At 42.6% G+C, this 23,979-nt stretch overlaps 1 protein-coding gene across 1 annotated transcript in view; it reads left to right on the top strand.

Annotated features, from left to right (window-relative positions):
- The window catches only part of exoc6b (exocyst complex component 6B), a 131,759-nt gene that overhangs the window by 17,306 nt on the left and 90,474 nt on the right, over positions 1-23,979 (top strand). Inside the window, exons 2-7 of the mRNA XM_082528692.1 lie at positions 4,303-4,468; positions 4,563-4,610; positions 4,706-4,796; positions 5,532-5,577; positions 6,322-6,526; positions 17,189-17,362. Of these exons, the coding sequence (XP_082384818.1) occupies positions 4,303-4,468; positions 4,563-4,610; positions 4,706-4,796; positions 5,532-5,577; positions 6,322-6,526; positions 17,189-17,362 (730 nt within the window). The remainder of the gene's footprint in view (positions 1-4,302; positions 4,469-4,562; positions 4,611-4,705; positions 4,797-5,531; positions 5,578-6,321; positions 6,527-17,188; positions 17,363-23,979) is intronic.

Genomic DNA, 23,979 nt, shown 5'->3' with positions numbered 1-23,979 from the left:
ATCGGTCTGACCTAAATTACTGGATCGGAAATCGTATACAGAAAAGCACCTCACAAAACTTCAGACATAGCATAACCCAGCTCATAACCTTAGCACGGCGGAAGAGTATGCATCACGTGATAGAGCGGCTGTGGCGTGCGAGACCTGTCGGCGGTCTGGTTGAGCATTTGGAGCCTCGCTACGTGCTTCCAAACCGGCTTTTAATCTCTGAGAAAGTTATCCTAGAGAAGTAAAGCAAGTGTGTAAGTTCATCTCTGAATGTTTGTGAAGCATTGCCATGTTAAGCTTCACAACTGATATATGTAGCCTCTCATTCTCTCTCTCTCTCTCCTGTTGCTACTTCAATCATGAAACTGATCAATGATCAGCTGATCGGCTTTTCTGTCGCGAGTCCGTCTCTTTTGTTTGTTTATCGCCCACATTGCGCCAGAAAGAGGAAACCAGCAGTTGAACAACAGCAGCACGTTTACGCTTGATAAGCTGTTGCTACAATTTATTTAATGTTACTTTCTACACCAGGATCTTTTTCTACGTAGCTGACAGCTGGTAACTGTGCAGGGGCGGATCTAGCAAAGTTTAGCCAGCAGGCCAGGTAGGGCATGAACAAAAATTGCCCCCTCTTGAACATTAGAGAGGATGTAGATTTCATCCACTTATAAGACCTGAGAGCTATGGTCTGGGGTTTACATAAGTGGTCCACAATTGTGCATGTGCTGTCAAAAAAAAACTGCGCACCAGATAAGAAGTTGTCCGCTAGAGTGGGATTTTCACGGCATATTCTGCACCACATCTCTGTGCGTTCATCATTTGTTAGAAGCCAGCTCCCCTCATGCAACCACTTTTCCAAGAATACGCGCTTCTTTTGCGGTTCGGACTCCTTTGGTGTTCCTCCACCTCCAAAGAAATGTCCAAAGTAATTGCTTAAAGGAGCTTCTTCGACATCTTCAAGAGTTCTAAACAAATGTCTGTCCTCCTCCAGAAAATCATATGTATGCAAACGCGCGTTACAACTTCTTATCTGGTGCGCGTTTTTTATTTTTATTTTGACTTATGTGCACCCCTGGCTATGGTCATCTTTTATTTACAGCCTGTGATTTAAACATCAGCATTGTCCCAGACTTTCAGGATAAGTACGTCATCATGTAAATCTTGCAAACATTTTCAGGATTTTCATGTTAAAGAAATGATCACAGCATGCAGCCCAACTCTTTGTCTTTGGAGCCTTCCATGCTGTGCGCCCTGCCTTTACAGGGGAAAACAAAGTGTGGATAAGAGGTATTTTGCGTCATTAATCCTCCTGTGTCACTGCCAGCACCACTTTAGTTTGTAGTGAGCTGAAAGCAACATTTGAGCTGAACTGCTTTGACTGTAGGAAAACTCTGAGTAGTTACCGTTTAATAGCTGTGTGATCTTCAATAATGAGTATAATCAGGGGCACATTTTTCTAGAGTGAATATCCAAGTATGTTAAGTGGAAAATATGCAGTTTGCACAGTGAAGCTGCAAAGTTTCCCAACAATCACACATGGGAATAAAATAGAAAACATGCAGTTATTAGTTTTGTTTTTGTTTGACCAGCAGTCCAAAGACAGAAGAAATATATTCGGTCAGTACATTAAGCAAACTGCCCACATTAGTGTCGTTTTTTTTTATTGATTAAAAGATTTTATGCATATGAGGAGAATTTATCAGTATTGACTGTTTGAGCTAAAAATCACAGCACAGACTGCCCATAAGCCCTGGAGCAATGCGGTGAACTGGAAGCTGCTATGGTCAACCCCAGCTGTGAATGATGGATTACAAGCGACCTCTACTGGAGATTTAGAGGAGATGCAGTTGTTTTCTTTACTGTTCTTCTTTTAGAAGAAGCAGTAACCTGTGCACGGTTAATGCTTTGATTCTTTCCTGAATGCTATCATAGCCGATAAAGGTTGGCAGGTTTAGGATTAATTCGTTTTCAGATCAAAAGAGACAGAGGGAAGAAATAGTGCACGCTTGAAGCTTTCAGGCTTGGTGAGCTAACTTCAGATTTAACTGTGGGTTCGACATGTTATGAAGGTTATTCATTGGTTGGACCTGCTTTGGAGGAGGATTTGATAGGGGATATAAATGATCTGGTCATTGATGTAAAAAATAGCATTGCTCATGGCAACAGGGCCTTTCCCTGATGAGCATCGGGGAGAGACAGATTCTTAAAAACACATTTAAGATCAATTTTAAGCCTCAATAAGGGATTCTCAAACAGGATGCTTGCTTCTTTTTGGATTTTATTTATTGCTGTTCATAAAGATAATCATTGTAAATGATTGTGTTAACAAGATTGTTAGTTAAAGTTCTTTATTAGGAGCAAAGTTCTACAAGAAAGATACGTTACTGAGAAAGTGCGTTGGCACTCTGTGGTAGTATTGTAGACGATGTTAAACTTAATCATCATCTCTGCCTCCTGATGACCTGTTTGCTGATTCGATTCAATTTTGCCTCAGTCAGAAATATTATAATTCTAATCACTTATCAGTACTGATACATGTGAGACTTCATCAGCGGTGTGAGCATCACAGCAGATGCCTTTGTGTCAGAAAAACACGAGATAAACAGCAGATTTTCCTGGCCTGACTTTTTATAGCAGATAACCTTAAAAATATTCTGCAATTTTGCATAATTTTTAAAAGTTTAAATTTCTTCAGTACTGAAAAGCAGAACAGGCTTTCCTGTCAGAGGTCATTTGAGGTATATATTAAAAAAATAGACAGCAGCTGACAGCACTGTAAACAACGGTAGACTGGTGGGTAATAAGCGAATGAATAATGTGGAAAACAGATTTGAGACGGGAAACTGTTCTTGATGTACAGAGAGAGAGAGAGCTGTGCAGGAAGTGTGATTTTTATCAAAACAGCAAAAGTAAGAGGGAATTCATGATGATGTTATCAAATGTGAAGTGTAGTTTGCTGCTTCTTTTGCTGCTGGTTCAGTGAATTTTTGTTGGAGAGAGACAAAACCTGCAGCTCAGAATGTAGCGCAAAAAAGTGAGCCGACGGCGTGTCCGTAGGGTGAGAAAGCCGAGAAAAAGAAAGCTGATTCTGATGCGTCTTTGTGTGGAATCCGTTTTCCTGCTCTCTCATTTGCTGTTTGGTGGTTGTTGAAGTTGTTTTGTGAGCTTTAACCTGAGATTCTGGCAAAATACATATTTAAAAGTCTATTCAGGATTTAATGAAGCGATATCGCTTTATTCAAGCTACTCACCTCCCTCTATCCACCTGCACTTTCAAACGTACACACGAAGGACTACAGGAATATCTGGAACACGGCCAATCAGAGTTCCCGCCCCTGACTATCTCTGATTGGTTTAGACCACGATAGGGGTGTAATGTTGTTGACCACACAAAGACTCGAACAGCTGCTGGTCACACCGGTCTCACCATTGGTCGCACTCTAGAGCCCTGGTGTGTGTGTGTGTGTGTGTGTGTGTGTGTGTGTGTGTGTGTAAAACATCTTCCAGGTTTTATCAGGTTTGTGTTTCTTTGTAAATTCAGCTGCTCTGCTGCCTGCACTGTGCTGTGTAGGTGAGCGCCCTCATGGCGAGTCTGATAAACACTAGGATGATGTGTTTAGTTGATCTCCAACATCATGTGACCTGAGCACCTGATTTCTTGGGATCAGTGAAGCCACAAAAAATGTATGAATGACAATACTGCAAAACATAAAGAATCAGGTAAATGTATTATTTAAATTAATTGAGAATAATACCAAAAATACATTTAGAGATAAATCAATTCAGCTAAAATGTGAGTTTCTATTTAATTCTATGTAACTCCATCTGTATTAGTAGACTTTCCCTTACTATTGACTATCCCATTTCATTTTCCGTTATACAATACAGTGGTGTGTTACATGGGTTTAAGGTGGGGGTACAATTACATCAGGGATCAGCTCTCAGCTCCTCCTTGTTTGCAGTGATGATGAAAAGTCTGACAGATGAGGTCAGGCAGGAGTCTCTGTGGAGAGAGGTGGAGCTATGCTTTGGATAGAAGATTCATGACTGTAGTGAAGGAGGACATGCAGAGGGTTAGTGTGACAGGAGGATGGTGGGGATAGGGTGAGATGGAGGCAGACGATCTGCTGTGGTGACTCCTTCAGGGAGCAGGTTACAGCAGGAGGATTATTAAAAAACAAAGTTTTGTGTCACTGTTGGTCCTAAATAAAAGTACTCTTAGAATTTAAAATGACTTAAATGACTTTAAAAATAAATAAACAGAATATTTTTTACCAGCAGTCTTCTCTTTCTTTTCTTCTTGTTCGTCTTCAGGTCGGTGTACGATGGTCAGGAGCATGGCCTGTTCATGGAGAAGCTGGATGCTCGGATCAGGAACCATGACCGAGAGATCGAGAAGATGTGCAACCATCACTTCCAGGGGTTCGTGGACTCCATCACAGAGCTGCTGAAAGTGCGAGGAGAGGCGCAGAAGTTGAAGGTAAGGCGTGCCGGTGAGGTCTGCGCCACAGGTACGATGGCGAGCTTGACTGTAAAGCATCTGAATTAATGTCTTCCTCCTTTGTGTCTCTCAGAGTCAGGTGACTGAGACTAACGGGCATCTTCAGGAAAATGGCAAAGAGGTAAAAGCTCACAGGTTCACACAGAGAAGTCCTGCAGGCTTCTGCTTACATCCTCACTGATGTTGCTCTCGTCACCTCTTCCTCCTGCTATTTAGCTCACCACCTCCATGGAGGAGCTCAGACAGTGTCGGGTGCAACAGAGAAACATCGCCACCACGATAGACAAACTGACGCACTGTCTACCAGGTAACACCCAAACACTCAGTGTGAATCCCCCTTTATTGTATCTGCTCTGTTTATTATTGTTTTAGAAGATTAATCATCGTTTTGAGGCAGTAAACATACTTGAAATTTCTGCACATACATTAGGTCGGGTGAAAATGTGTGGGTTTCCTAGGTCTCACCCAAAACGAGGGGAGCAAATGGCTTTGCAGCCCCAGCTACAAATGACAAAAGATGCGCTCCCCTGCTTTGGTTTCACGTGCACATATGAGGTTTGGTTTAACACAGGAGTCGTGCCCTGAGCACAACAGGAAGTTTTGTTCTAGTGTTTTCAAGTTTCTCCCATATGCACATATACAAACGCACATATACTGGCAGCGTGTGGTGATAATGATGTCACATCTGCTGGCACCGCAGCAGAGTTGTAACCCCAAGTGCACGATTGTGTCAGTTTTTGCTGCCAATTTAATGGAGCTCAGAGATACACAGTTGAAATGTAGAGGCAACTGTTTGAAAGCTCTTTTTGGAAAAATAAAAACCACTCTGCCAAGTCTTTACTTCCAGTTATGACTTCATTGTTATTGGCACTGATGTGGCCTTACTGTCGGAGTTGTGAAACCTATTTTTCAGGAGTGAATGTAAGGATGATGCTACATTTGAATGGATGCAATCAATTTCCTGAGATTTCCTTCCCGGGGTGATTGAGCACGAGTTTCCTTTCTCGGACTAATTACTGTTTTTTTCCTTCTTTCCTTCCAGTTCTTGAGATGTACAGCAGACTTCAGGAGCAGATGAAGGCCAAACGGTAATCATCGAGTCTTTTTCTTTGTTGATGTGAATATATTTTCTAAAGGTGTCGTGCTGTTCTCATTCCAAGTGTGGGGAACACTGCTGTTTGGTCAGAGCTACTACTGTATGGTACATATCTGTATAACTTCACATCCTTCTTGGATCATGTAGATGTTTGCTTGCTGGCAGCCACAAGATGGAGCCAGAGCACTTCCTTGAGCAGCTGAGACAATTTCTCTGCTTCTTTCTTCCCCTTCTCTGTCCTCGGGCTGCCTCTAGATAGGAGTCTTGGCTGGTCATAAATTTGTCATTTTGTTTGTGTATTTTTCCCCGTCTCCCTGTCCCGCGGCTGCTGGGCTCTCAGAGAGCAGGAGGAGGTCAGCCAAAAGCGAACGCTCCTCGAGAGGGAGAGCCTGTGTTTGAGCGATGCAGTGGAGTGAAGTGGGCTGAAGTGTCTGGGGGATTTCTGTGCTGCCAAATCTCCGTGAGGTGTATCGGAGTGTGTTTATTTCTCTGTGTGTGCGAGCACTCCTAGGTTGTTGGGTGTTTTTTGGTCATGCATCTGTGTGTCTGTCAGTTTTGCAAGTGGAAATTAACATGTTCAAAACGAAACCAGATTAGCTGCGTTCAGGCGTGAAAGCTGAAAAAAACAACGTTTGGCTTGAGACGAGTCAGACTTCATCCTGAACTTTCAAACCAGCTCACTGAGTGACTGAACAAACAAGCTGACTGCACTTTTCCAAATGCTTTGTCTCTGTAGGTACTACCCCGCGCTGCGAACGTTAGAACAGCTGGAACAGACGTGTCTTCCCAAAGCGGGTCAGTACCGGTTCTGCTCCATCATGGCTGAAAACATCCCCAAACTGAGGATACAGATCCGCGACACGGCCATGTCACAGCTGAGAGACTTCCTGGAGAGCATTCGGAAACACTCGGATAAGATAGGCCAGACTGCCATGAAACAGGTACACAAGCACCCAGAAACACTTTGGGCTGAGAAAGTTCAGCTGACATGCTCTCATTCACAGGAGATGACACTAAATGTGGCTCTGTGAGTTTATTCTTGCACTGTGTTAGAGTAGCTTTGCGTGATTTACAGTTCAAAGCAATCCTCATTTATCTCGTTCTGGGCCTCGGTGCAGATCCTCAGCTCTGTTTCTCTTTTCCAACTTCATTCTAATTGGCTGCCCCTCCCAAACAAAAGATTTAAACTACAGGTGGGTGTGGCCTTTAGACTGAGAGGACCTTATTAGGGATACGTCTACTTATACAGAGAGAAGAGCAGAAAACTGTATTACAGCAGCCAAACAGCCACAAACTAGATGTGTTTTGTTAGTGGGTTCTGAACTGTGCCAGAGACCTTCACTCTGCTGTGATGGTAGCGCCCTGTGGGTTGTGATGGATTGACCCTTTCTTGGAGTTTTTATCATTATTAAACTGATGGAACAGTCAGTTTGACATCTTAAAGTTCAAGATTCACACAGATAAATGTTGTAAAGGTGAGTACAGGAGCCGTGTGTGTTCTTGGATTACCCCTGGAATGAGTGAAACAGGGGTAATACATCTGCCTATATTCATCATATTTTAGAGATCTGCTTCCGTTTTCGAGTTACATAATATAAAAGGTGACACTTTCAACAATTGTTTTCAGAGGTTAGGGTTTGTATCAGGTGTGTTTTTGAGGACCATTTTTAAACCTTAACTTAATCTTCTGGCTTTATCTGGTGCTCAGGAGATATTGGAGCTAACAACAGAGCACAGCAATGTGCCACAAGTGGACAGAACTCTGCTTTTCAAGATCTTTTTGGCAAAGTGAGGACATTCAGCCTGTCTTCACCTTGAAATAGGCTTTGAATGTCAAGACCTGTTTGATGGTTAAGGCTCAGTTTTTAGGTTATAAATCATTTACTTAGTCAAAAGAGCAAACGTGGGTAGCAAAAGTTTCACATGGTGCAAACTGCTAGAAATTTGAATAAAATGTGGTTTAGGCCTTTACCCACAGGGTATATTGTGAAGAAATAACACGAGTTTTTCTAGATGTGAACTTGTTACATACACACTGATCACGTCTAAGGAGGCACAGAAAGGATTTCAGAGAGCCGATTGACCCGGAGCAGCATCTAGCTGTGTATCTGAGGTAAAATAGTATTTTCACATCGTCGTACATTCAGCACTGCATGCTATGAATGCAGCTGTTGCCAAATGCACTGATCTGATTGGTCAGATCTTTTTATTCACACGTGAAAATCAGAAAAAATCTAACTTGATGGGGAAAAAACTATATTTATCCTGTGACAGTATGCGGTCGGTGTGAGCGGCTGCATTAAGGGTAGGGAAGTCCAAAAATATGAATGTTCTTAACATTTCACAGATTTTACGCGCCTGGTGTGTAACGTCGTTTGGTGTCTTTGATGAAGACTGTATGTTACTGCCTGTCTAACTGACTTCATCCTACAACTGATTTTTGTTGTTCATCTTTTCTGTCTGATAATTGGAAGCAGCCTCTGTGCGTGCGCGTGTTGCTCTGTGGTTCCACTGCCAGTAAGCAAGTACGTTGGCTTGTCAAGGAACATGCACGCACGCACACATGCACGCACACATGCACGCACACATGCACGCACACATGCACACACAAAGATGTGTGTGCAGCTTTTCTCCACTTACCTCATTGTTTTGTTTTTTTTCTTCAAGGATAAGGAAGTTATATATGTCTGTGTGTTTTATGTTCTCTTGTGGTATCCGTAGCTCAGAGTGAAGGCCTCCTTGTTTATTTGCGGGCTTCCATTATTTGGGGAATGTTGTTCCATGGAAGTGCAGGATGAAGGGATGGGAATGATGAAGGAGTGGTTCACGACAGATGTACGAGTGGATGGAGGCTCAGAGTAAAGCACGCTGCACATTTGCTTCTGTTTTACATTCTAATAATTACTTCCCTCATTAGTGCTGGTGCTTTGGGACATTGAGCAGTGGTGCACCGCTCTTCTGCCGGCCCATCCAAAGCAGCAGCCGTTCAATCAACCTGCAACTTAAATACAGATACCCACAGATGTATTTCAATTCAACAGTAAATGTAATATTATATAGTAAATCTAAGTTCTCTACGATCTCAAAGATAAATGCCATTTTTACCGAAGATCAGTCAATGGCACCCAGCTTTTGGTTTTCTGCTGGTTACTTGGGTCCAGAGTAGACCCAGGACACGCTGGATGGATTACATCCCTTGGCTTGGCTCAGCTGGGTTGGGAATGATTTGCTGAATAGTTTTTGCTGAAAAGCATCTCTGGGTCTTGTTCAGGAGTGAGGGAAGTAAGGTGCAGTGTTTGCTTTATCAGCCAGTTGTGGTGAAGCGAGAGCTGAAATTCAAAGCAAAGCTGCAGATTAACCTGTCATCTACGTTTTATGGCCTCGACCTGTGGCTAGTGTCCAAAAGAATCAGACTGTGAATACCAGTGAGCTTTACGAATTGATGCCATAGGTGAGTCTACTGAATGGACGAGTGGTAGCACAGGGGGCAGTCATTATGTTAAGAAGGGAAGAAGCCTCTTGGATGAGAAGAACAGCAGATGAAGCTGAAAGCATTTTTTCACAACAATCACTAGAAGAATAAAGTTGTGTTATAAAAGTATTTGACTTTAAATTACATGAGAAGGTTCATGCACTCAGGCAGGCTATATTTGCTTCTTATTGGGAAGAAAAAAAGATTCAGAGAGTTTGTTAAACATTTCCTACAGGCGAGAAGCTATCAGGTGTTCAAATTGTTTTACAGACACCTTACTGTGCATGTATTAGGTGGTAGTTTGAAGCCCCCCGGGAGGGAAAAGTTAACTCATTCACTGCCAGCCATTGGCAGTGAATGAGTTAAACCCATTGACTCATGCACTACAATTGACGGCTATAGACGTCAATGGCAGTGAATGAGTTAACATGCATTGTTTAGTTTTTTTTGTCCTCTAGATGTCACTAGAGGATCTCGCTTCATAATCTTGCTGCTTCTGGTTGGCAGTTAGTTTTAAAGGTTACCATCTAGAAAAAAACAACAACAAACACCCAGAGCAGGTCACAGGGGTCAGTGCATGGTCTGAGGATTTCCAAACTATTTGAACTTCACTTGAGTTTTCAGAGTGACCTTTTAGACAGCTGCCATCGCTGTGGAAAGATGTTGCTGTTGATCCAGCACTTCACAAAGAACCTTTTATAGTAGTTTTCCTTCAATTTGTCACATCTTTGTGGGAGAAAGTATTTATTTTCTCTCTGAGGAAGGAGGTGATGGACATTAAATAGAAATTATGATCACGCACAAGCAGTCCCCATTTATAACATCTGCACGCTAATAACCCTTCAGTGACCTTTGGGTGGGGGGTCCTTGGACCACAATTTGAGAGTTACTGGCGTAGAAAATCCACTTGCAGTCACTGAAGAAGCTAACCACTTACTCCCCTAACCACTAATTACAAGGAAGATTATAGAAACCCCAGCAGTCCAGCAGAACTGATACTGATACTGGGATTATGTTGTTGTATCAAATGTTTGGCTCTGAACACACACACCCTCAGTCGTAACTGTGTGTGTGTGTGTTTGGGACTGAATGTGCACAAGCAAAGTAGACGTTCTTCCCTTCCTTCCCTTCCTTTCCTCCTCTGTCTCTCCTTCACTCTTTCTTCTTGTTCTGCTTCCATTTTTTCTGTCACTCCATCTCTTTCTCTCTCAGACAGTGTGTCTCTCTGCTGCGCTCTGTTCCAAATTAGCTCCAGCTCTCTACCCGGCCGTCGTTACAAGGATGTGAAAATAAATAGATCTGGGGGGAAAGAAGAGGTGGAGGAGATTGAGGAGTGCAAATGGCTTACAATGGAGCTATTGTCTGCTGCCACATGCCCATGGAAGTGGAGGAAGAGGAAAGAAGAAGAAGAGGGAGGATCAAAGAAAAAAGTAGAAGATGGTTAAAGAAGAATAAAGTTGCGGGGGGGGGTTTAGATGTATAGAAACAAGAAGAGGAAACTGGGGAATTATTGGGAGGGATTATGATGGATGAGGGGCAGGAAAAAAGATGTAGAAGTTAGGAGGAGATGAAGAGGTAAGGGAGATATCTGAAAAAGAGTAGCAGAAGGATGCTGAGAGCCAAAAAAGACGACAGGAAGGTGACGAGAGAGTGAGGAAGATGGGACAAAAAATTGGTATTTCATTACAAAAAGCACGCCTTCAGGGAAGCCGTTTCACTGAAGCCTGGAGTTCTATAAATATAAGATGGGCCTTTTCAAGTTTTGAACCTGCGTATGCTGTCAAAACACATCAAATAGCAGGACACTTATTCAGTCCAGTTGCTGTTTACACCAGAGATTGATTTAAATCTTGTAGAGTAGCTTTGCATGATGCTGGAAGGGCTTCCCTCGCTGGAAGCCCTTGTAAAGAGAGGGTTTACACGGTGTATCCCTCTCAATCGCATGTCATACAAAATCAGGAGTGGGGAAAAACGAGTGCGTAGAGGAGTCTGAAATTTTGTCAAATGTGACAAAGGGTATGCAACAATTAAATATTTTTGCTGTACTTTATGCTTTTACCTTCAAAAAACTTCCAAAATCTCTGGGAGTGAGTTTAGGCTTTCAGTCCACCGTTTACCTCAACTGTCAGTTTGACAGGTGAGAAGCGATACAAGTCAGCGAAGTCGCTTTTGTCTGATGACAGTTTAGGGCAGGGGTCCCCAACCCCCGGGCCATGGACCGGTACTGGTCCATGAGTCGTTTGGTACCAGGTTACGAGAGTTGAGGCTCAGGTGTGAAATTTATGGTTTTTGGGGTTTTTAATTGTTCTTTTGTTAATCGTTTTTATCGTTAACTGTGTTTCCCTGGGTCTTTTCCTGTGTATTATGAATAAATATATATATATTTTTTGGTACAAGTACTGGTTTTATTTTGTTGTATTTATCTGCAACACCTTAAAGGCTGGTCCGTGAAAATGTTGTCGGACAAACCGGTCTGTGGCGCAAAAAAGGTTGGGGTCCCCTAGTTTAGGGTATCCTGAAGTTTTCTGTTGGCAAGTGCTGCTGCCAGCCTCTGTTAGCCTCTGTTAGCCTCTGTTAGTTGCTGATAGCTAGCATTAGTGAAACTTATTTTGAAGTAGGTCTTGTTTACTTTGGACACCTGTTGAACAAACTTTCACAAGATGTGATAATGTAATCAAACTGTTTATTTGAGGTAAAGTGAAATATTTTATTTTTTAGGACATGAGGCTAACATTAGTTGACACAACTATAGCTTATAACTAGCTGCTGGTTTTATTTTATTTTATTATTATTATTTTTTTTTATTGCTAGTTTTTTTGTCAGTTGTGCGGTGATGGGGAGACATGAGGGTCACATGTTTAATCTGCTGATAAATAATGGCAGCATCGATAATATATTTGTGGCTGATCTTCAGCCATGTACATAAAACGTGATCAGGTGGAACAGCGATCGACCTGCTGCTACGGGATCAGTTGTTAATGGATTAATTCTAAGTTCATGAGAATGCATTAACTACACAATAATAAGTGTATATTTATAAGTAGAATATTCTTTATTTCTATTTATAAACTCTAAAACAGTAGTGACTGTGAGCTTAATATGAGCATCAGAACTATAACAGCATGTAAATGACAGAAAATAAGTAAAGCATAATAGGTCCTTTTGAAAGAGAACCAAGGGAGTGGAATTAGCCAGAATCCTCTGCCTTTGTCATTCTCCCATGACTCCCCTGTCATTTGTCATGTCTCTCTTTCTGTCTTGCTGTCCCATCATACCCCTCCTCCTCAAAATCTCCATGTCTGTCTCTCGTCCTTTCTTTCCACCTCCTCATCTTTCCATCTCCCTGCCTCCCTTCTTCATTCTCTTGTTCCTCTTGTTTTTCTGTTTCTTGTGTTCGCTTTCAACAGAGGACGAGTCTGGAGCTTCTGCTGTGTATTCAGTAGGCGCACACACACTCGTACACACTAATGGGAAACAGATTGCCGGGCCTGTGAAGTGGAAGAAGATTGATTACCTGTATCTAGTTACTGAACACACACATGCGTGTGCGTGCAACGAGGGTGGCTGAGGGCGCACGCTGGGTCGGTGTATTGAACCATCACAAGGGGAACAAAAATAAACTGTTATGGGCTGCTGTGTCACCCAGTCTGGACCCTGTGTGTGTGTGTGGTGTCTGCCGAATAATGCACCACAGTTCACTGCCATCAGACACCATTATTTCTGGCTGGCCGACTGTCTGCCAAAAAGTGATCTATAGTAGGGATGCCCCAGTCAGGTTTTAGCTTCGATCCTTATCCGAGTCATTTGTTACGGAGTATTTTTCTGTACAGAGTACCAGTTTGATTCTTGTATGTTATTTCGAGTATTATCAGGATTGTTTTTCCAATACTGAACAAAATGCCAAATGAATACTAAAAAAAAAAGGATTAGTAAAACGTTATCATAGCGTCAACTTTTCCTGCTCATCTTTGCTCAATTTTTCCTTTTAACTCTAACCTTTTGATACTCATTCTCTCTAGACTTAATTCGATGGGTACATTTTGTGAAGTTTGAGGTTGGATTTTCAGACTTTCTCCTGTGCGGCAAGCCTGCCAGCTTTTCTTCACCAAAACCAAATAAAAATAAACAATTTTAGTGAGGTTTGGAGGTCCTTTTGAATAGATTTGTATTAGTTTTTTCATAATTTCAGTAGCCTTTAAAACAATTTAGTTCAATATTGAAATCATGTCCCCTGTGAGCACAGCTCTCGGTGACTGTGGGGAGGAAGTACTTGTGTTACCAGTGTAATGCAGCTTTTTGGGTCCCGGTATGTCACACTTTACTATTGCGCTATTGTCTTTTGTCCATGTCGCCACTTATGTAGATCAGGGCACTGTTTTCTTCCTCTGCATACGAAATGACATCAGCTCATTGTATCACATTTGTGCAGCAAGGAAAAGGGAACATGTTAGGAGGGATGCGTTGCACCCAATGCTGGTCACAATCAAGGTGCTGCATCAAAAACCTCCTTATGTTCGCTGTGGTCAGCTGTAGTTTAAGTGGATGATGCTAGTTTGACTGCAAATACTCGCTAACTGCTACCTGAGCAGCAGTAAAACTTGGAAAAAGTGGGAAACTGGGATCGGTGGCTGTTGGTCTTTGGAGAAAAAAAGTTGTGCCTTAGAGTCGCAGCCAACACTTTTCAAAGGAGACAGCCTTTACTTTGAAGGCAAATGGTTTCAGTTTCCAGTTTGCCACATGCTTTTCAAGTGTTACCACAGCTCGGCGGGTAGCTTATGAGTGTTTGCAGATAAGATGCCTTGTTCCACGCAAACCAAGCAAGCTGCCACACTTGCCCATGGTAAAACAGTCACAAGGAGGTTTTTGTCATCCGATTGGGGGATGCAGATTCTCCCCTAGCACTGGGGTCACTGAGCAATCTGTTTCCAATCAACCTCCAGCTACCACTCTCCAGGCGGTTGGGGAGTGAATATTTTTAGTGGTTGCCAGATTGTTGCAGACTGGTCTCTAGTAACTGGGGCCTTGTTCACTTGACTCTACACTCAGAGACATCGACTCACCTCAGCCACATATTTAAGTCAGGACTGCCCTCCTATCGTTTCCACAGAGTAATTTCCGATCATTTAAAAAGTATTTAAAGTGATTTTACTTTAAATCATTATAGTGTGGCTGATTCCAAATGCTGTGCTGCCTTCCTTTTGTACACTTTTTATTTTTTTCTCACTCCATCACTCCAACTTTCCCATTTCTCTTTCCTTTTCTTCCCAACTCCTACTGTTCGTTTTCCGTCTGCTCCACTCCCCATGCCTCCCATGTTTCCCTCCTGTAACTGCGTCCCAGTTTCTCATGGCTTTTTTGTGCCGCAGATGACGCACATTCCCACACTTCTACTTCAAGCGCTGTACCGAATTCTGTCCCCAAAGAAAAAAACACAACAAAAGACGGGGCTAAAAAGGCTTCCCGGTTAAGAGTGAATGGTCGGGTGAGTGTGTATACAGTAATGTTAGCACCTGCTGAAGAATTCCGGAGCCCAACTCGACCGCCGCGCCGAGTTACTTTGACGCAGGTGCTGACGTCGCTGAAAACCTCTTCTCTTTTCTCCGCCATTCACAGGTTGCGGTCTTTTGTGGTCGAGCTATGTTAAGTTGTACATTTCTGAGTATTTGAACAATTACAAAGAAATGACTCGCAGACGCCTGTTGTTCTTTCAGCATTTTGATTTAATTCGATGTAAAGTAATTAGAGAAAACACTCAGAGCTCGGCACATTCCTCAGCGTTAGGCCTAAGCTGCTCCTGCAGCCCAACGACACTTTCCTGATTTAGTTTGTTCTTATTGTCCTCCATGACTCACTTGTCTTCTGTGGGTGTGTGTGCGTGTTTGTTTGTGTTTGGACATTAGATCAAAGATGGCATTGTGTTCATACACAAGCATCTCTGATATTGTGCTCTTCTGGGTTTGTGCCTATCTGCCCTGGTGTCCGGAACAGTTTTTCTCATTAACCTCGCATTAACAGCCCAAAACGAAGCATTTTGATGTGTATGACGTCTTTATTGACGTTCCATTCGACACATTTAAGCGCACAAAGCAGCCTACGTGTTGGCGCCAGTGATCAAGGAAGGTGTTTGCATAGGTTTTTCAAAAGTAGCCCGATGCGGATTTGGGTGTGGATGGAAAGGCATGCTGACCTCATTTCTGAGGGTTTTCCCACAGAAAAATGTTGGCGACCATGCTGCGCCCGAGGCCCGACTGGAGGAGGATTTCGAAGAAAGGCGAATGGTGGTCATGTTAAAGAGTTCAAAATGCACATCAGGTAGAGATAAATGACTAAAGACTTCAGTTTTATTTGTATGTAGAAGTGCAAGATGATGATCTCCTACCAGCGAGGTCCTGACAAAGACTTGGCCACCTCTGGAGTGACCGCGGCTCTGTTTTCACTCTGTTATGGAGACCAGCTTCCATTAATTTCTGACTAAAACTTCCTGTTTTTTAGTATTTTTATTTTTAGAGCTCATCATCGAGCACTGCCGCACAGGGAGATGAATGTATCACTTCCCACAGTAATCCCCGAACAGTGATGTAGACTCAGGACACAATTAGCATCAGAAATTACATTACACATGGCATTGTTTGGTAGGGGAATCTTTCCAGGTAGACCTTTCCATTTCCTGCTCTGCTTTACCCCACCTTCTTTTAAATGACCACGTTTTTGAGAAACTGAAATGACAGGATGAGTTGGACATTAACCAAATGCAGCTGTATATGCTGCACACGTGTGTGTTTGTGTTGCACTGACAAAAGAAGTGATGTGACCCTCACAGGACATTTTATTAGGTATAGTTTTTGAGTTGTGCGTTCAGAGCTGCCTTAATTCTTCGTGGCAGAGGTTCAAGGAGATGCTGGAAAGATTCCACGGAGATTTTGGTCCATACAGACGTGATAGCGTCATGCTGCACATCCTTAATGTGAATCTCCTGTTCCACCACATTGCAGAGGTTCGCTGTTGAAGTGAGATCTGGTGACTGCGGAGCCATGTTGAATAGAGTGAACTCATTGTAATGTATTTGGTTGTCTTGAGAGCTTATTTGAGTTACTTTTGTGTTCCTGCCAGCGCAAAACAATCTGGCCATTCTCTTCCTGTATCAACAAAGCATTTTTGCCGAGAGATCTGCCGACCACTGGGTATTTTCTATATCAGTTTTGTATCCCTTATTACCTGTAACAAGGAGGTTGGTTTTTTTGGTGTTTTGTGCATGTATTTAAAGAGAACAAAGAAAATAAAATGAATTCATGCAAAATGAAATACTATTTCATTAGAAGTAAATACCGCTCAGAGAATGAGCCCTTCCTGTTTTATTTTTCGGACAGTTTTTGTCCTCCAATTTTTATTTTTTATTTTTGGTAAGCTTGAGTTTAAGGAACAGCTGAATCGAAGGCGTTGTCGAGCAAAAGCACAGGTCAGACATGTAATCTGTCCCTGTCTGCACTTTTATGTCTCGAGCACTAATTTTACGTGCTTTGTTTTCATCGACTCCTCATCCTTCCTGTCCTTCCCTTCCTGGCCTGCTATTTTCCCTCCTGTGTATTCTTAGGCTGCTTTGGTAAATCACTTTTATTGGCCATTTCCAATGGGACGAGGAGTGGCTCAAAAGGTCTAAACCGGTGACCTCGCAACACCGTCCACAATTTCTGACATTTTTCCCGAAATGTTTCTAAAACGAGGGGGGTACTGTGAGCAATAACCCGAGCATTTATTGCTCACATGCTGAGTTGGATTAATACCATTTCCCCGTTAGTGTCTGAAAGCAGTTTGTGTTTTTTGAATTTTTCCTGGGTTTGTTTTCTGCTCCGTCCCCTATAAAAGTTGTTGCACGTGAGGAGTCTTATTGCAGACAGAGTGTGAGTGTTATCAGACAACATCTGGTTTTGGTGTCAGAGCGTGAAAATCAAAGAGCTTCCATTGTTTTGCTCTGAAGTTGCGCCAGCGCCTAAATGCAAATTCTCGTCTGTCGGACTTAAAAGAGATTCTGGGAAATGTAGGAAGTAACTGAAATGAACCAAACAATGCAGGTTTAAAATAATCCGTTGACCCTCGGTGGAGTTCTCATCTGCTTTTCGGTTTTGTTCTCCAGGCCCAGCTACAGCGCTCACTGGACAGCTCCGTCTCGCCTCAGCCGAGGGTCCTACTCGGCCGGCGCGGCAGAAAGGCGGCGCCGGCGGCGATTCGGGCTGGAATGGGTGTCAACCCGCTGTCAGAACAAGACACGGGAATTCTGGATGTGGAGGATGAAGAGGAGGAAGATGAAGTGAGAAAACTGCAAACACACACACAAAATCCAGACAACACGCAGCCTCCAATTATCTGGCTTATTTGATGAAACAAACATCTCTATACTGATACGTTTGTACATCCAGTGCATCCCATTCATCTCAGATTGGTCCTTGGCAGAATCGTCTCTGATCTCGCCCCCATGGCGGGGTACATGAGTCGCCAGGGCAGCTCAGACTTGTTTCCAAGCGAGCTGACATTCATTTTTATAACCCCTTAAACAGTCAGATAATTGTTGCCAATCCTGACCGTGGGTTTCCCCTAAGATTGGCAGGCTGGACCAATTTCGTTTGAAGTCTGATTATCCTTCAGTGTGGCCTCAGTTTTACTTGCTTCCTGCTGCGTTTTCTTTGTTGTTAGTCAGTTTTTAGTCTTTCTGTCCTTTCATCTCTTCCATGTGTCCTCTTCTTGCCCAAGGCTTATGCCGCTTTTTCTACGTGACTCTTTCTCTCTCTCTTTTTTTTTTTTTGTCGTCTTCTTTTTCTTTCCATTCATTTCCTTTTCCTTCCACATTGACTGCGAATGTTTCTTCAGTCCCAGTAGTCTGAAGTCATTAGGTCCGGCCCAGGTGACATTTCTGATGTTTCCGGAGAGCGAACATTCATCCCACTGCAGCACGTAGCCCACGTAAACCAGCTTATACTGGGCGCACGCTCAAATACAACTACTGCTCGAAACATTGTACCAAAGTATTCAACATATTCAAAAGACTGTTCCCATGGGCTGGAGCAGATTCTAGTCTTTGAAAGGGAAAGGAGCGCAAATCAAACAGCTGAGGGTAAAAACAATTTATAAAAAAAAACTTGCTGAAAGATCATAAAGTAATGACTGGGCTCTCTGCCACTAGGCAAACCAACAAATAAATGCAGCTGGATGTTTCGTGGTCCGCTTGTTAAGTCTAATGCCTTTAGAGATTTCCGAATCCAAATGCTTCTTTAGATACTAAACGCAAACAAACACAGAGGGATCACTGAGAGGTAAAATAGTTCAAATTCTTTGATTTCCAATAAGATGATCAGTGTGGTGCTTCTCTCAGGTTTTGCAATTACGTGTAACTTGTGGGCATATTTACAAGGCTGAGGAGAGCCGCTGTGTGGTTGTTGTGATCTTAAGGTTAATGTCGACACTGAAGTCTTGTTTGGCCTGAGAGTGATTGTTTTCTGGAGTGTTCTGATATTTAGAATCTGTGTTGCGCTGTGTGTACAAAAGTAATTTTCGTAAGCTTAAAGACTTTCTACACCTCAGCACAGTGAAACTTTAATGTCCTCATGGCAGCTTGTTTTGTAGAAGTCCAACATAATAAATACACACAGACAGTGTTGTGCAAAGGTCTTCGGCCATGCCTCATTTATTCTTATGTTCTTAGGATCCAGAGATGTTTGGAAGTTTTTAAAGTCTTGAGAAATAATTCTGCAGTTCTTTGGACTTTGGCCTTTAACTTTTTTCAGTCGTTTTCAGTCCAGTCTTTGTACCTGACAACTTTCAGAGGAATGTGCTTTTTGTTTGTTGAACCACAAATGACAACTTAGGAAAATTCAATTTTAAATTTCGGCACTTTGTTCCTAGAAGCCTGTTGTAAAAACAAATCAGTTGGTTCCATTTTTTTTTTTTTAGTTGAATCTACAAAAATGCCAAAGATAACAGTCTGACAGGCACACCAAGGTGATTCCCAAAGAGCAATTAGCTAAAAACTTGGCATGTGTCAACATGGCATGCAGTGTGTCCTAAAACAATGTAAGGAAACTGGACAAACGAAGGAGCAAAGAAATATTCGTACTCAGAAATGTCTTCAGCAGATGAACAGTATCTGGAAGTCATGTCCTTAAGAAACAGAAAAAAATCCAGCAAAGACCCGACACAGGACCTGAGGGATCCATCTGGCCCTTCGTTGATCCGTCTGCTGGTCCCTGAAACCTCATCAGGAATGGTCTCAGCGGAAGGATGGCTGTCGAGAAGAATTGTTAAGGAAGTAGAACAGGGAAAAAAGACCGAGGTTTGCCAAATTGCATAAGAACTGGACTGAAAATCAAGGACAACATGTCTTATTGATGAATTCAAATTTGAAGTTTTAGGTTCAAATCCCTGTTAGTATATTTGAATGAGATCAAAGTTGCAACAGTGAGAATCTACAGCGATCTGATCTGTAAAACACGGCGGAAGTGCTGTCATGGTTTTGTTCTATCCACTGTTTAAAGAGCAACAGTGGATAGAACAAATGAATATCTGAATCTGTTAGTCCTACATTTAGGAAAACCAAATCTTCTCCTTGATGGAAGCATCTGGAATTCTGGAGCGTAAAAGACGAAGAGGGTCCAAATGATGGAGGGTGATCATGCAAAGGTCTTCGCTTCATACAGTTCCTGAAGCTCATTAAAGGTGGAGCCAGTGCTGTTACAGCATACCCTGATACAGGACTAGTGCCACCAAAGAGCTGGTGTGTGTGTGTGTGTGTGTGTGTGTGTGTGTGTGTGTGTGTGTGTGTGTGTGTGTGTGTGTGTGTGTGTGTGTGTGTGTGTGTGTGTGTGTGTTTTTTTTTTTTTCTTTTGTGTGTGTTTTTTGTGTGTGCGGGTGTTCGTGTCTGTTTAGATAACAGGTGACACCGCTGCACCTTTTGAAAAGGCGAGAGCACATCAACGCTGTCAGTGAACATCTGTGACTGTGTCGCCAATATTAAACCTGCTCTAAATAAACGCTGACAGCTGGCAGTGACTCCTTTAAGAATTAAGAATAGTCTACACACACACACACACACACACACACACACACACACACACACACACACACACACACACACACACACACTCATCATGACTTTATCATCTGAATGTAAACTGTGACCGAGCCCAGCTGGAGCAGACCCGGTCCGACCGGTCAGTCAGTGCGCCCAGATTGCATCTGTAATTGGCCCGACAGTCATTAAGTGTGTGTCCAGCTTCAGACACTCGAAACAGTCTCCTCATAGGCGCGTGTCTTGCCACTTGGCAGCCATCTTGGCAACATCTCCAGGCACTTATTTCAGGTTAACAAGAACAGGCAACCTATTTATGTGAAGAGGAAGCGAAATATAACTGCATTTTTGAATAGAAGCAGCAGTCAGATCTGATTTTTTTAAAAAACAACAAAAAAACCCAAACCTTTAAAAGTTAATGACTTTGCCCTAAAATAAGGTCTGAAAAGCTTTTTTATGTTTCTGCCACACGTACACAGTTTCATAACATCGCAGCTCCATAACAGGCTAGATCATGTCTCCAGCTTATCCTCCCAGCCGAGCACGGAACAAATGACATGTTAATTCACAGTGAGGGCCCTCCTTATGAAATTAGGCAAATCTGAAAAAGTTCCCATCTGGCTGCCTCAGAATCACCTGATTGTCGTGTATAACAGCTTAAGTGCATTTAAGTGCATTTAGTGAAGCCGTGCAGTATATTACTGTCAGACTGTGAAATTGTTCCGTGCTCCAAATTAGATAGGGTTGGATTGAAATACGACTCTTTTACTTCTATATTTTTTCCTGCAGAAATGACAGCCATATGAAATTTTCAGGGGTAAAGAACTTGTTAAACTTCTGTTTAAAACTGCAGCCACACACACGCAGTTCACGCCAAGTAAAAGTTTATTTTACTTTATTTTGCTTTTCCCCCCTTCTATCTGTGACTAACTTTGAGCTTTAAAATCATGAGATATATATATATATATATGAGACATGATAGTTTAGAGTTTTAGTCCACCAGTCTAATATCTGTGATTCTTTTTACTTTTTATTACTATACAAAAAGAACAAAACAAAATTGGGTGGGACTCACTGACTGGAGATTTGTGCTTCAGGGGGAAATCTATGTTGTAGCCACACCATGATCTGACATGCATCGCCCTAGAAATGTAACTGCACATCAGGTCGATGCAGCCCGCCACTATTTTGAGTAGCCTGTTCAGTACCATTGATTACAGCTGTGCTTTTCCATCTACGTTTTTAACACAGTTTTTTGAAATAATCTACCATCTACCATAAGGAACCATAGCATCAATGTAAGGACTCGCAGCAAATTCTTGGTGGGCGATTTCTGAAACTACTAAAATGTACAACGACGTGGAAAAACGTCAGTAACAAATATGTTTGCCGCTGGAAAAAAATATGAACACAACAAAGAAGGAAGGAGGAAAAAATGTCTCAGCATTCCATTTTTTTTCTGTCGGCTGGGACATGTAAAGGTGTGTGGGGTTTTTCTTAGTCTGTGGGGAACTCCAGGCTGGTGTCCTGAAGGTTTTAAATGTGTCCTTGATCCAACACAGCTGATTTAAATGGCTAAATGACCTCCTCAACATGTCTTGAAGTTCTCCAGAGGCCTGGTAATGAACCAATCATGTGATTCAGGTGTGTTGACCCAGGGTGAGATCTAAAACCTGCGTGGCAGGCCCTGGAGTTCCCCACTCCTGGTTTAAACTAAACTCTGGTTCGTTTTCCCCCTTGGTGCAGTTTACTTGTGCCAATTTGAATCTTACTCTGAGAAACAACCACACTGAGTCTGTGGGGGGAAAAAAGAAAGAAAAAAGGTCTGTACAGGCTAGCGGCTAGCTGTGAAATTCATGTTCTCCAAACGTCCAGAACACAGCACCATCTGAATGTATTCACTTTTATTAGTCAGGTCCAGGCACATCTGGACAGTAAGCTGACTGAGCATTCCCACGTTGTTTTCAGTGACGCATTTTCGTTCGCTTAAGGTTCACTTTGATTTTTCTGTGTGTGAAAAGAAAAGAAAGCCAGTGAAAGGCTACAAGTTTACAAACCCATCAACTGATTCAGATCGGAGTAAATGAGCTGTGAAGGTGTGAAGATGCCCTTATAGGAATGGTGGGAACACACCTGCTGACTTCCTCATGCTGTCCACATATCGTACAACAAAAAAACTGCCGGCACACAGTTAAGTTTAGAGAAAAATGTTCAAATACTATGAACTTGTGGAAATCGTGTCAGGGCAGCAAAGCGGGCACAAAGCATTTTGACACTGAACTCTTCAAGTCATCCCTCGCGGGATCAGAGTTCCTTTTCGGAGCCTTTTGTTGTTCTTGCTCGGGGAAAATAAAGTACAATGAGGTTAAGGAGAGAATAGAGCTGAACTTGTCACCCCTGTGCTGCCATTCTGTTTTAAGGTCCCTGTCGTCCCCTTGGCTTTATTTATGTCCTGTAAACTTGACTCAACCTTCTTCACAGGAAGACCTTGGCTCGAACAAAGACCTGACCCCGTGGCCGTCAGGGTTACGACCGCGTTGGCGCCGCTGGCTGCAGCGATGCCAACCATCAGCGTCACGTCTCCTCACGCCAACCCTGCCTCTCCATCACTTCTTCTACTTCCCTTCATTTACAACCATCCCTCATGTTTGTTCCTCACTCCTTTACCTTATCTTCTAATTCTTGTTTCTTTTGGCTTGTTTCTCACCTTTATGTTTTTCATCTGCTTCCTCTGGTTCCGTTCATCCTTTTTCTTTCCACCTCTGCCTTTTGAGTCATTTTCGGTTGTCTTTAAGTTTTACCTGCCTGTGTTTATATTCCCCCCCCTCTAATTCTCAGCTCTTCCTCTGTCTTTAAGTGGTACAACTCTTTGGTTTTGTTTTTTGTTCTTGTTCTTATTGTTTTGGGACCCTTGTTTGTGTGCGGTTACATCAAAGCTGGCATTGTGCTTTGCCTCTAGTGAGTTTTACAGAAGGCAAACTTTCCAGAGGGCAAAAGGGCAGGGGACAGAGGATGTGGGCAGGGAGGAGGGACTGGAATGATGGTTAGATCGAGGGATAGATGCTAAGAAAAAGAGGTATGAGTAACTCGTAACAGAAGACTCCCTGAAAGCTTCAGTTCACTTCAGATGGCAGTGACATATGAGAAGTTTGAATTGAGTGTTGATCTGTTTCTGCCAGTATTTATACCCATACTTTGTCTCAGTTCTGTTAATTAAACCTAACCTGCATGATGTTAAAAGGATCCTAACCAACACAAATAGAATAATTCAATGATTGTCAGTGAGTAGTAAATGGACCGGTTCTTATTTGGCACTTTTCTGCCTGAAAGTAGAACAAAATGGCTCCTTCACACTCTGATGAATGCATTGGAAGAAACTCTGGGTTCAGTATCTTGCCCAAGGATGCTTTGGCATGCAGACTGTAGCAGCCAAGGATCGAACCACCAACCTGCCTATGACCTGCACCATCTCCTCAGTCACAGCCACTCCATGATAGTTAAAACCTCAGTATCCAGTGCCACTAACACTAGAAACGCCAAACGGGTTGCTTTAAAAATCATCCGACTTTGGTAAATTGAAACTGTGTCAATTCATATTTCATGGCTTTTTCCTAAAATGGGCTTATTCATTATTAGTCTTTTGTTATGAAGGCTGATATAAGATGAACCAGAGCTAGCTAGTTGTGATGAATATGTAGGGGACTGTAGTTTAATAAAGATGAATAAAAACTGCAGGGCGAGTCATGGGTGGCAGCAGGGGGAAGCGCAGCTGAACAAAGTCCGGAGTTTAGAGAACTTCAAGCAAATGGAGCAGCAAGCTCTGAGATCAGTTTTAAACTTATGGCTGTGAATTATTCAGTCTGTTT

The sequence above is a fragment of the Aulonocara stuartgranti genome (assembly GCF_965226115.1).
Source record: "Aulonocara stuartgranti genome assembly, chromosome: 3".
Taxonomy (NCBI): Eukaryota; Metazoa; Chordata; class Actinopteri; order Cichliformes; family Cichlidae; genus Aulonocara; species Aulonocara stuartgranti.
This window is presented reverse-complemented; position numbering and strand designations above follow the sequence as displayed.